Source organism: Drosophila ficusphila, unplaced genomic scaffold (assembly GCF_018152265.1).
Source record: "Drosophila ficusphila isolate 14025-0441.05 unplaced genomic scaffold, ASM1815226v1 contig_791, whole genome shotgun sequence".
NCBI classification, from domain to species: domain Eukaryota; kingdom Metazoa; phylum Arthropoda; class Insecta; order Diptera; family Drosophilidae; genus Drosophila; species Drosophila ficusphila.
The window spans coordinates 22,999,075-23,011,675 of NW_025064737.1; the positions used below are offsets into that span (position 1 = coordinate 22,999,075).

Here is a 12,601-nt window from a genome sequence, read left to right on the forward strand (position 1 = left end):
CAAATAACTGCGTGAGAGAATTGGGTATCCTTTGAGTACTCCCATTTAAAAAGGAATAATTATTTTTCACTTATATTATTTATATAGGTTAAAGATTGTTAAAAGAAATTGTTCTGCCTTTCCCCCAAAAAACATAAATTGGCTTACTGTATATTAATATTATCCATTAATTGATGTAACCTTAAAAATTTTTTTAACTTTTCAAAACCCACTTTTACTAATAAGCAATCTGATTTTGAAATTTCCATTTCGTGGAGTTTTACCCAGCACATTATTCAATTAGACCACAAAAAATAGAACCTCATTTTGCCCTGCAATAATTTTCGTTTTAATGCACATTTTCAATGCGATTAAATGGAGTTTCCCGCTGTGCAAGACAAACTTCTGACTGGAAGCATAATGTCCTCTTAAAAAGGGTAAAATGAGAAGACCAACAATTGCTAAGGAGTCGCAGGATGAAATTTTCAAAAACGACGATGGCGGCGCCGCTTGCAGCAGCTCCTACTTAGCAATTGTTGTTGTTGTTATTGTTGTTGTTGTTGTCGTCGTGGAAAGGGGACGAAATTGGGAATGGGAAAAGGGGTCGCTTTGCACAAGGTGGAAAAGGAGTCGCCTAGCTGAGGTCATGCCAGTCAACCGAATAAATGAAACAACAAAGACTGAGATACACAGACACAAGCACACACACACACACACACACACACTTACCACCGCATAAAATATGCGAAAGCATAAGGCTGCATGCCCCCTTCTTCCTTCCTCCATTGAGACGGAGGAGCTCGCTCCAAAGTGTCCTGGGATACGAGGAGTTGAAGTTCCATCCCAGACTCATAGTCGCAGCCCGAACTCTCGCATATAAATATACATTTTTTTGTGTCGCAAAATGAAATTTACTGGAGCGAAAAAAATTGTGCGACGTCGGGAATGGACGGCTGGAAGCTCGGAGTGTTTAGCTCTACTTGGTTATAATAGGGATAAATCCCATTAATGCATGATTTGGCAAAAGTTGTCGATGCAAATCATTTTCATCGGTAATATTTCTGTATCCAATGTGAATTATGCTCGGCTGAAACAGATTATATATACTCAATGCAGACACTTGCCAATCAATTAGGAATTTTATGTTATTTTTTTATCGATTGGCAGAAATGTATAATTAATATTATAAAATAGACGGAAAACAGAAATGTAAGAGCAATATGTATTCTTAGTTTATTTGATTTATGTATCATAGTATGTTAAATTTATTTTAAGTATTCATTTCTTGGCTGCTTAATGTGATAAAAAGAGTTAGAGCAAACCTTGTTATTTTCTCTGTAATGCCTGCCTTTTTTATTGTGCACATTTTAATCAATTAGATCTTGCTTTCTGGCAAAGGCAGCTTAACAACCCGAATTACCTCCAAGGCGTACTAGAAAATATTTTCCTTGAGCGAATGAAAAGGGGGGTGCGGCAATGAGGGGGTCATGCCACTACACTTACAGAGGAAAACAGCAAAAACACTTTGCCACTACCTTTCAGTTCACATTTTTTCCCAGTTCCCCCGACCTCCTCCACTTTGGTTTTTCTTGTACTTGGGCTGCAGTTACGTCTGTCGTTCAAAGCGACTAAAATTTTACTGACTTTGACAAGCTGCCTACCGCCTCCCCCCTCCCCACTCTCCACTTCACTTCACCCCCGCCTAATGCAGAGGACCCTGAGTGTGTGTGCAGTCAGTCAGAATTGTGCCTTGTAAATAGGATTCATCTCGCGCCGAGTCGCGACCAGCAGCCGTTTGGTTCTGCTCCGGCACGAAATGCAAAATATTACGCGGATCTGGCTCAGAAACTACGTGCACTGAAAACAATGAAGTCATGAATATGAATGTGATAAAAAGTCTTTGAAGAGATCAATAATTTTAAATATTGTGCAATGAAGTGGGTCTGTTTAAAACAAAGTATAAGATATTTAACCTAAACTGAATGATATTGAATTAAAGGTTATACTTTTTACTTTGTTACAATTTAAAGAGAATTGATTTGAATTTGTATCACTTTTTTAGTTATTTAATGCTGTTTTCAAGTGTAGTTCTCCTTCGAAAGGCGTTCTAAGACCGTTGACGTTGCTGTTGCCATCGTTGCCTCTGTTTTGCGCCCAGACACTCAAGTAAATGGCCGTCAGGCAGTCGGGAGTCCTCCCCCGAACCCCATTTGTCCGCCCAGCAGCCTCCATGGCTTCCATCTATCTATCTATACAGTATCCAGCATCAGGCATCCAGCATCCAACATCCAACATCCAGGATCCATCCATGCATCCATACCGACCATTTTCGCCATGTCAGGCGGCAGCCAAAAGTGCGCTCATCTGTGGTTCGTCGGGCAAAAAGTTTGGCGTATCTATGTTGACTCCGTTAGTGTGTCCGCGTGTGTGTGTGTGTGTGTTGGTGTGTATCTGTGTCTGCTTGTCAATTTATCCTTTAGTTTCTCTTTCAAATATTTTTTTGTGCTGCCTTTGGCCGCCACCCACTGGCCACCCAGCCATCCGCCTGTTAGTTGCGTTTGTGGTTTGCCTTTGTGTGAAATTACCGAGGCTCTGCCGTCTCGCTTTCCCCGCCTGCCTGCTAACTGTTTAATTAAAGACTGCAGAAAGGGGAGTTGTCGTGTCAAAGATATCGCTGGCTGCCCATCGAAGGATACTTTTAGCAGGAAGCCGCCTTAATTATAACGTCGCCTGATGCTGTAAATAAAATAATTATGTTTTAATTGAGGTCTTTGCGATCCTCTCATTTAATTATCTTTGTTAATCCCTGGTGATTAAGAACTATGAATGGCTAAATTTGTTTTTTATGGCCTTCATTAAGATTGAAGTGTCAGGTATCTAAATTCTCAATAAGGACTTCGGTAATCTTAGTTTAAATAGTCACCTTTTCAAAAAATCTAATGTGTTAATCCCTTTTCTTCTCCCCTGTCACCAGGATTTTCTAATTATAATCCAGAAGTTACTATTTTCAATCTAATTAGGGTCGCAAAAACCTGATCCCATTAAATTTATACATTTATCTAATTACGTAATTGAAATGAAAATGCTGCGTCAACATCGTCAAAGGCAAGTCAAGCTGAAAAAGGGGATAATCCCCGATTTCGCCATTCAGTTGCGAAGCAGAGTGTACACACGAGGTGCTCTCTTTTGTAGTTGTTGTTGTAGCTGCTTTTGATTTGGACTTGTGAGCCATATCGGCTCATCCTCCGCTTCGCAATCCTTTGGTGGCTGCAAACAAACATCGCCCAGGCAACCAACCAACCAACCAGGCAACAACATGCGCACACTAACACAAAAGGCAACACAGACTCGCATTACTCGTTGCCAGGAATATATATCACGGCCAACACAATCTGCCTCCTTCGCTACTCCTGCCCCTCGCTCCTTGGCCGCCTTGCCCTCCTGGCCATCTTGCGATGATGAGGATTGAATGGCAATGGCAACGGCTGAACGGCTGCTGCCAGCGGGGGGCGGCATTCGAAAGGAGGAGGAAGGTGTGCCGTGTAGGCAGATGATGCAAAGGGCGCTTGTTAAATTCTTTCGCATTTAGTTTTGCCGTCGATAATGATGCTACGACGACGGCAGCCGACTTCGAAACACTGCAGCGAAGCCACCTCCTGCCTTCCTTGCTTCCACCTCCAATCCTTTCAGTTGCCGACAACCAGACGATGATGTCGATTTTGATGCATGCTTATGTCCGCATATCCGCCTTTTATGCCTATCCATACTCTTTCGGGGGATAAGAACCCAACAATATCAGGAAGATAATATTCGGTTTTACTTTAATATTAAGAATCTAAAGTAGGTTCGAGGTAGAAATGGTTAGGTAATATATGCAAAAATTTATAGTTCCAGTTTCCGTGATATTTTTAATAAGAAAAGAGAAAGATTAATAAATTATGGAATCAATAATTAACACACAAACTAGTTCTGCTATTTCAAGAATGTTTAAATTTGAAGTACTTAATAAAGCTTGATGTTTTAACCTGACTTCTGCTGGTTGTTAAACCTTCTTAAGCTTAACTGTTGCATAAGAGTAATATCGAACGCAACTTGGAGGCTGGTTGGTTGTTAACGTTTGAGTATTACATTCCCTTTGGGCTCCAATTTCTGGCGCTCTTCACTTGCATCTGCTGGCTGCCCCCCATCCCCTTTGCCAGGATTCCTTCCTCCTTTCCCACTTCGTCGTCGTCGTTTTCCAGCTGCGGCAATATATGCAAATTATTCCTGTGAAGCTGCGTACAAGAGCCTTCGAAGAGGGCTTAATACAATTTACTTGGTCAAAGTATCGAATTATTGAACCATATGGGTGTGCTGGACAAAGGACATAATTTAATAGATTTAAATGGGTCTCTAAAGCCATAAAAAGAGCATTTCCGGTGGATTAACTCTGCCTAAGCTCCACACCTTGCCACACATCGCCTCGGGAAGTGCTGAAAGCGAGCCTCCAATTGAATTAAATGCCTGTTCCGAGATTGTCCCTGCCTTCGGCTGCCAATATTTTGAAAGCTGAAAGCAGAGTGTGGCATTGTCTGAAGGCCCGAAAAATTCGAACAAAAGCTGAGTGAGAGAAAATGATACTCGAGCTGGAGAAGAAGTGCAAAGAACTCTCGAAATGAAACTGGTTCTGGCCCAAAACCGAATCGTTCGTTGTATCTCCCTGCTGCTCCGGCTGCTTTGGCGTTCGTGTGTCGCTGTGTAAGTGGCTTCTCCTCAGCTGGTGTTTGAAAATGTGCTAAGTTGCCTCGCTTTTGTGTGCACAGGGGGGAAGCACTACTACCAAAAGTACTAAAAAGTAGGGCCAAGGGGCAGAGTAAACAACTTTGTGAAATGGCGGACAATTATGGGAGATGCGCCGCCGCCACTGCTTCTGCTGGTTTGCTGGCTGGATGGCTGGCTGGTTGGCAGTGCTATCTGTGTGAGAGAGGCACTTGGAGTTGCCGAGGACAGTTGCCACTTTGGTCACGTACCAAAAAACGATTGCAGCTCCAGATATGCCCACATACACACACACACACACACAACACTCTCACACTTTCATTTATACATATATATATGTTTATATATTTGGGTCAACTTTGTGCCCGATTTGGTAAGCAAATATTAATTTCGCCCTTGCGTTCTTCGCTCCGTTTCGTTTCGCTTCCAGGAATATTGTCTCCTCCGGGTCCGTTTCTGACGCCCAGTCCATCGCCATCGATCTCAGCTAGCCCTCGTCTGCAACCATCGCCATCGCTCTCGCCGTTCCCACAGGATGTGGTGCTCGTAGCCGGTGGCAGTCAAGTAAACGCCAACAGCAATCCCCAGGAACACGTAAGTTGATCTCTAAGAGAAAGCCCCAAAAAAATGCAATATAAAAATAAATTTAGTGGAGGGGGATTTATTAGTAAAGTTTGTGTAATTTCGGGTTCAGTTTCGGGAACTCGGAAATCTGGCAAATCCTATATGGAAATACAATCCATTATACCTTATATTATACCTTTTCCCGTTGTAGGAGCGCAAGGCGGCGACGCCTGGCAGGAGACAGTCCATCCACCAGTTCACCAATGGCAGTCCCAATGCTGGAACCGTCGTCTTTCAGCCGAGCCCCTCACAATCGCCGGCCGCTGCCACAACGGTCATCGGCGTGACCAGTGGTGGCCTCATAGCCACCGCCGCCGGAGGAGCTGGAGCCACCGGCCTGAGTGCCGGAGTAGGAGCTGCTAGCAGTTCCGGAGTGGGAATCGGAGTCGCCCTGCACAGCAATGCCATCGGGAACGAGCTGAATGCCACTCTGGTGGGATCGAACAATATCCAGCTTAATAAGGTAAGAAATGGAATGAATGAATATCTATTTAAATAAAATAAGGGATACATTTTTACCATTTAATAAACTCTCTATTATATTGCATTTCTTGTTTGCATTGCAGAAGGGCACAAAGCGGGCCACCCAGCAGCAGCAGCAGCAGCAGCAACAACAGCAACAGCTGGGCCACCAGATCTTCAGCAGCGCCGTTGCACCCACCTCGCTCAGCAGTGCGACTGCGGTGGCAGCCGGAGGCGGAGGCTATGGACAGTTCAATGCCACCGCCATCAGCACGCCCACCTCGTTCGCCACGGCAGCCGGCAGCAGTGTGGTCAGCAGCAGCGCCAAGGGTCCGCAAAAGAGCCAGAAGGGGCAACACCACCAGCAGCAGCAACACCAGCAGCAGCAGCAGCAGCAGTTCCAGCACTACCAGAGCAGCAGTCCCCTGATAGCGGACAGCCCCATTCCGAGTCCAAGCGGAGCCATTGCAGCGGCTGCGATCAAGCCACCGACTCCGCAGCCGCAACCCGTGCAGATGCTGTCCCAGCAGTTCACCATCTCCCAGCAGCCGCAGCAGCAACAGGCGGCGCAGCAGGTCTTCCAGTTCATCCAGGGACCGCAGGGCCAGCTCATAGCCACCACTCCGCAGCAACAGCAGCCCATCCAGCAGCAGCAGCAACAACAACAGCAGCAGCAGCAGCAACCTCAGCCTCTCCAGCAGCAACAGCCACAGCAGCAGCAGCAACATCGGTTCGTTGGCAATGCCGGCGTCACAGGAATGCCGACCGGCAAGTCCGGCAAGGCACCGCAACAGATCCTGCCCAAGCCGCAGCAGGAGCTCCAGCAGCAGAAGAAGGGCTCAACGGCGGCGGGAGGAGCACAGATCTCGCAGACAGTACAACAGCAAGCCGGCGGCCAGTCCAACAATCCCACCCAACAGCAGCAGCAGCAGCAACAGCAGATCCTGTTACCTGCCACCGCCAGTCAGCCGCAGCAGCTGCTCCTCAACCAGATGCCCGTGCTGGTGCAGCAGAATCCGCAGGGAGTGCAGCTCATCCTGCGCCCGCCCACGCCGCAGTTGACCACGACGCCCTCGCTGGTCATCCAGCAGAATGCCCGCGGGCAGCCGCAGCTGCAGACGCAGCCGGCGCAGCAGCAACTGCTGCGGATAGTGGGCACCAATGGAGCGACCATGCAGCTGGCTGCCGCGCCCACCTTCATTGTGTCCTCGCAGGCGAACCTCATCCACCAGACGGCGACCGGCCAGTTCCAGAGCGCCATCAAGTCGGGCACGCAGCTCACCGGCCTCCATGCGGCGCTTGCCCAGGCGCAGGCCCAGGCCCAGGCACAGGCGCAGGCGCCACGATCTCAGCCGTTTGCCACGACGGCCACTCTGAACACCCAGCTCCTCGGCCAGAGCGTGGCCGCCCAGCTGCAGAACCTCCAGCTGGCGGCGGCCCAAATCCAGATGCCCAACGGCCTCACGGCCATTTCCCAACTGCCGGCTCATCTGCAGCAGAGTCTGGGCGGCGCCACCATCAATCTGAACCAGCTGAACGGGGCGCACATCCAGCAGATAGCCAACGCCTTTCAGACGCCCCAGGCACCGGGTGCGACCACTGGCGGAGCGACGAGCACCACGGAGCTCTTCACCCAATCCTCGCCGGCACATGTGCCGCTGGCCGTGACGCCGGAGCCACTGCGTCAACCCACGCCGGTGCCGATGATGCAGCAGCAGCAGCAGCAGGCGGCGATGGCCACCATCCAACTGCAGCAGCAGCAGCAACAGCAGCAGCAGGCGCAGATCCAGCAGCTGCAGCACCAGTTGCAGCAGACCCAGTCGCAGGTGCAGCAGGCGCAGCAATCCGTGCACTCCACCGCGGTGCCGGAACCCAAGAAGAAGCCGCGTCCTCGCAAGAAGAAGCAGGCGCCAGCGGCAGTGGCAACTCCACTAGCGGCCACACCGACGGTGGTGCCTGTGGAGATCAGACCGCCGACGCCCCAGAAGATTGCCATTGCAGCCACGACCGCGCCAACTGTGCGCTCCAAGTCGCCCTCGCCACCGCCGACGACCATCCAGCGGAGCAGCAACGGCAAGCTGGATCTGGGCGATGTGATGAAGTTCTGCGGCATCACCGGCGACGACGACGACGACGAGGACTACGGAACGGGTCTGGACACCGGACTGGCCTCGGAGCCGGAGCCAGCGCACCAGGCACAACCGCAGGCCACGCCAAGTGCAGCAGGCACGGGAACGACGACGGGTGGCGGCGGCAGCAGCGGCGACATCATGATCTCCATACCGAACCAAAACGGCAGCGACGGCCTGCCCTTCACCCTGACCATTCCCGCGCCGCAGCCGCAGCAGCTGCAGAGTGCGACGGCCTCGCAGGCGGCGGGAAGCGAATCAGCCACCGAAATACCAAATATCCTCATCAAGATCGATCCGAGTGCGGAGGCAGCGGTGCCGCCCTTTGGTCTGTCCACTCCGCGGCTGCCGACGGCCGAGGAAATCCAGAAGCAGGCGCAGCAGCACCTGGCGCAGCAGGCGGCAGCCGCAGCAGCAGCGGCGGCGCAGGCGAAGGCCACAGCCACGCCCACCATCAACATCAGCCTGCCCGGGATGACGCTGCAGCCGCAGGTGACGTCGACAGCCATTGCCACGCCCACTCCGGCGGCAAACGCAAATCCCGTGTCCACCACACTGGCTGTGAAGCCGAGAAGGAAGCCAGCGGTGCGGCGGAATGCCAAGAAACCAGAGCCAACTGGCAGCGGCGGCGGCACCTTGATCTCCTCGAGCAGCGGCACCACCACCACCATCAGCAGCAGCACCAGCACCATCCTGAACAGCAGCCAGCCCACCACGGTGAACACCATCACGCTGACCACTCCCTCGCCGGTGACGAGCAGCAGCAATCCCACCCTGATGCTCACCCACGGAACGCCGACGGCAGTGCCGAGTCAGATTGGCAACATCCAGATCTCGCAGGTGCACAACCACCACCAGTCCACGCTGCCCGTGAGCAGTGCCGTGGAAAACAAGATCCAGATCATGCCCATTCTGCCACCGGGAGCCACGGTCATGGGGGGCACCCCGGGAACTGGAGGGCATGCATCCGCCGGCGGGCAGTCAACCCAGTTGGTCTTCCAGCCGACGGTGCCCTCGGTGGCGCCAACGATCTCCGCGGAATCCACTGGGTTCAAGCTGTCCAGCGATGGCAGGCAGATGCAACTGGTGGCCATACCGCAGGCGACTCCTCCGCAGCAGCCGACAGCGAGTGCGGCCCAAGCAGCGGTGACCACATCCACGCCTACTCTGACCGCCGGAGGAGCCACCATTCTGCCGCCTCAACTCACTGGAATGCCCGCGAATGTATCTGTTTCGGTGGGATCTCCCGCCTCGGCTGCTGCTCTGGTGCCACAGCTCACCGGGAGTCTGACGCTCACCGTGTCGGAGCAATGCGAGCGGTTGATCCTGCGCCACGACCCCAACACTCCGCAGGACCATCAGTCGCAGCTCATCTTGCAGGCTCTGCTCAAGGGTGCCCTGCCCAACGTGACCATCATCAATGAGCCGACGCGCGTGGATCCCAACAAGCACTCGACGCCAATGCTGCAGCCGCAACAGCAGGTCATTCAAATCCCGCAGCCACTGGCTCCGCCGCAGCCAATTCTGCAGCAGCAACAGACGGTTTCCAAGGTTTCAACAGCTCCCAAAATTGAAGTAAAAGGTGGGTCAAATTAAATGATTTTAAGGGTATTAATTTAATACTAATAACTATTCCTTCTTTGTGATGCAGTGACGAACAATAGGAAGTTGTCGGGTCAGGGAAGCAGTACGCTGACCAGCACCACAACCACAATGACCACGATGAAGCCACCGGCCACACTGCCCGCCAAGCAGAACGAGGTGCTATCGTTCCCCCAGCTGCCGCTCAACTCGCAGGTGCTCATCCAGCAGCAGCCACTGATTCCGGCGCAGCTGCAGCCGCAACTGCAACCAGTCACTGTGCCCGCGACGCTGCCCACCCAGCCGGCCACCATCTCCGTTCCAATACCCTCGCCGGCGCCCGCTCCGCAGCTGGCCAACAACGGACAGCAGCGGTACATCGCCCTGCCGCCCATCGATCCCACCACGCAGCAGCTGTTCTGCCTGAACAGCGTCACCAACCAGATCACGGCCATGAGTGCGGGTCAGACGGCGGCATCGATTGGACCCACGGAGCGTCTGCTCATCGCTCCGGCCGGGATAAACGCCCAGCAGTTGGCGCAGTGCCTGCAGCTGGGACAGCTCCACTTCAACGATGTGAATCCACTGCCAGCCCAGCAGCAACAGCAGCAGGTGGCGACCAGCGGCGGTGGATCGATTTCCATGCCACTGGGACCGCAGCCGCCGCAGCAGCAGATCGTGCATCCCATCCAGCCGATCAGCAATGGACTGGCCATCACCACAACGGCGAGCAGCACGCTGACCACCACCACTAGCACCACTTCCTCGACCACCACGGTGACCAAGCAGGTGGCCAACGTGGCGCCGATAATAGATCAAAGCAAAGCGAAACTGGAGCCGGCGAAGGCCGCCACCAGTGGAGCTGCGGGCGGAGCGGTGGTCAAGAAGAAGCCGGTGCGGAAGCCCAAGGCCACGCCAACCAACGCTTCAGAGCTGGCCAATCTAAAGAACGCCAGTGTGGTCAAGCCGATGCCGAAGCTGGATCCCCTGTCGCAGAAGCCCAACAACAATCCGGTGCAGATTGTGCAGCCGAATGTGGCGAGTGGCAAGCAGATGATCGTGGTGGGCAGCTCGAGTTGCACGACAACCACCACGACTACGATGAGCGCCAGCATCCAGCCCTTCCAGACGACCAGTGGCACCAAGTTGGTCGGCGTAACCGTGCCCATGCAGCAGCAGCAGCCCACAGGAACGGCAGCGATACTGCAGCAACAACAGCAGCAGCAGAGAACGAGCTTCAGTTTGACGGCCACCACAGTGGCCACACCTGCGCCGATGCCATCGCCCACGGTCACTCCCGGAGTCAGTCAGCTGCAAATGCAGCAGCTGCCACCGCAACAAATGCAGCAGCAGCAACAGCAGCAGATGCAACCCCAACAGCAGCAGCAGCAACAATTGCAAGCTCCGAAGCAACAACCGCAACCGAACACCGTTTCCCGGGTGCAGACCATCCAGCTCACGCCGCAGATGCAACAGGTCTTCAAGCAGGTGCAGATGCAGATCCAGTTCCTTACCATTAAGCTGCAGAACAAGTCCACATTCCTGCCCGTTTCGGCGGAGATTGATCCTGCAACAATTGCTGCGTACAACAAGCCAATGTCCGATGCCGAAATAAATCTGGCGCTGCAGCGACTCTTTGCGGAGCAGCACAGGATTCTGGCCTCTGGGAAAGAAGTGCCCACTCCAGAGGGCATGTTACCCACAGCCAATGGTACTGGCTTCAGTCTGATGGCACAGCCAATACAGCAGCAGCAGCAGCAACAGCAACCACAGCAGCAGCAACAGTTGCAGCCGGTGGTGCCGGAGCCTCTGAAGACAGCCGTGCCGGCAAATGTGGTGCAGCCCAACAATCACTCTTCCACGACCACAACGGGAACAGCGACAGCCACTGGAAGTGTGGCCACGGCAGCACCTCAGCAAAGTGCTCAGCAAAACATCACCCAAAGGATACACATCTACCCCATGCAGCACCAACAACAGCAGCAGCAGCAGCAGCAACAGGCAGGCAACAAACCGAAGCAGGCGCCACCGAAACCGCAGCAGGAGCAACAATCGCAGCAATCTCAACTGCAAATAAAGCCAAAGGAGCCGGCAAACAGGAACAAATCCAATAACCAACAGCTGCAGCCAAACACACCGCAACAACTGCAGCAGCAGCCACCCAATGGAAGCATCAATATGTTGCCACAAAAAGTAAATATGATGCCGATGGTTCAGCAGCAGCAGCAGCAGCAACAACATCAACAGCAAACGCAGCAGCAGCAACAACAGCAGCCTTTGCTCAACAAAAGCGGACCACCGCCCCTGATCTTCGCCAGCTCCACGAATTTGCTGAACAACAGCAACAGCAGCAACAATCTCGCGAGCAACTCTGTGATGCAAGTGAACAACATGTTGTCCCTGCCGCCATTGCAACCCCAACAGCAACCGCAGCAGCAACAGCAGCAATTGCAGCAGCAGCCAACTCCCATCCTGCCACCAGTGGCTGTTGGATTGGGAGTGGGCGTGGGAGTAGGAGTGGGGTTGCCGACCGGACCGATTGGAAGCCTGGTGCCGACACTGCCGTCGATTCCGAGCCTGCCTCTTTACATGCCCAGCAAAATGGACGAAATGCCAACGCAGAAACCAAAAATTGCACGCCTCTCCTTGTGAGTAGTTGGTTGAACAATGCCGATTTTAAGAAAAGCGGCCAACTGGATTGCAGATATGGAAGTGCAAGATCAACTTACTAACTCTTCTCCTTTCACAGATTTGTGCGTCAACTCGAGGTCGACCAGGAAAGCTGTCTGAAGCCGGACTACGTGAAACCCTTCCGCACCAAGGATGAAGCGGTCAAAAGGCTAATCAGGTAGGAAACAATGATACAAGGATAATGTGACTTCATTACTAACATATAATGGTTTTCTAGATACCATTGCATGCATGAAAACGATGTGGAGTTGCCCTCTGACGAAGACGAAGAGTTTGAAACCACTGCCCTGGAATTCCAGGACAAGTTCCGTCAGCTGAACGGCAAGTTCCAAGAAATACTGATGCAGGAGTCAACGGTAAGTTGTCAATAATGGATC

At 52.5% G+C, this 12,601-nt stretch overlaps 1 protein-coding gene across 1 annotated transcript in view; it reads left to right on the plus strand.

Moving 5' to 3' along the window:
- LOC108088390 overlaps positions 1 to 12,601 on the plus strand; it is a 33,853-nt gene that overhangs the window by 16,752 nt on the left and 4,500 nt on the right. The window contains exons 3-8 of the mRNA XM_017186139.2: positions 5,168 to 5,331; positions 5,513 to 5,824; positions 5,928 to 9,534; positions 9,604 to 12,181; positions 12,283 to 12,381; positions 12,442 to 12,580. Of these exons, the coding sequence (XP_017041628.1) occupies positions 5,168 to 5,331; positions 5,513 to 5,824; positions 5,928 to 9,534; positions 9,604 to 12,181; positions 12,283 to 12,381; positions 12,442 to 12,580 (6,899 nt within the window). The remainder of the gene's footprint in view (positions 1 to 5,167; positions 5,332 to 5,512; positions 5,825 to 5,927; positions 9,535 to 9,603; positions 12,182 to 12,282; positions 12,382 to 12,441; positions 12,581 to 12,601) is intronic.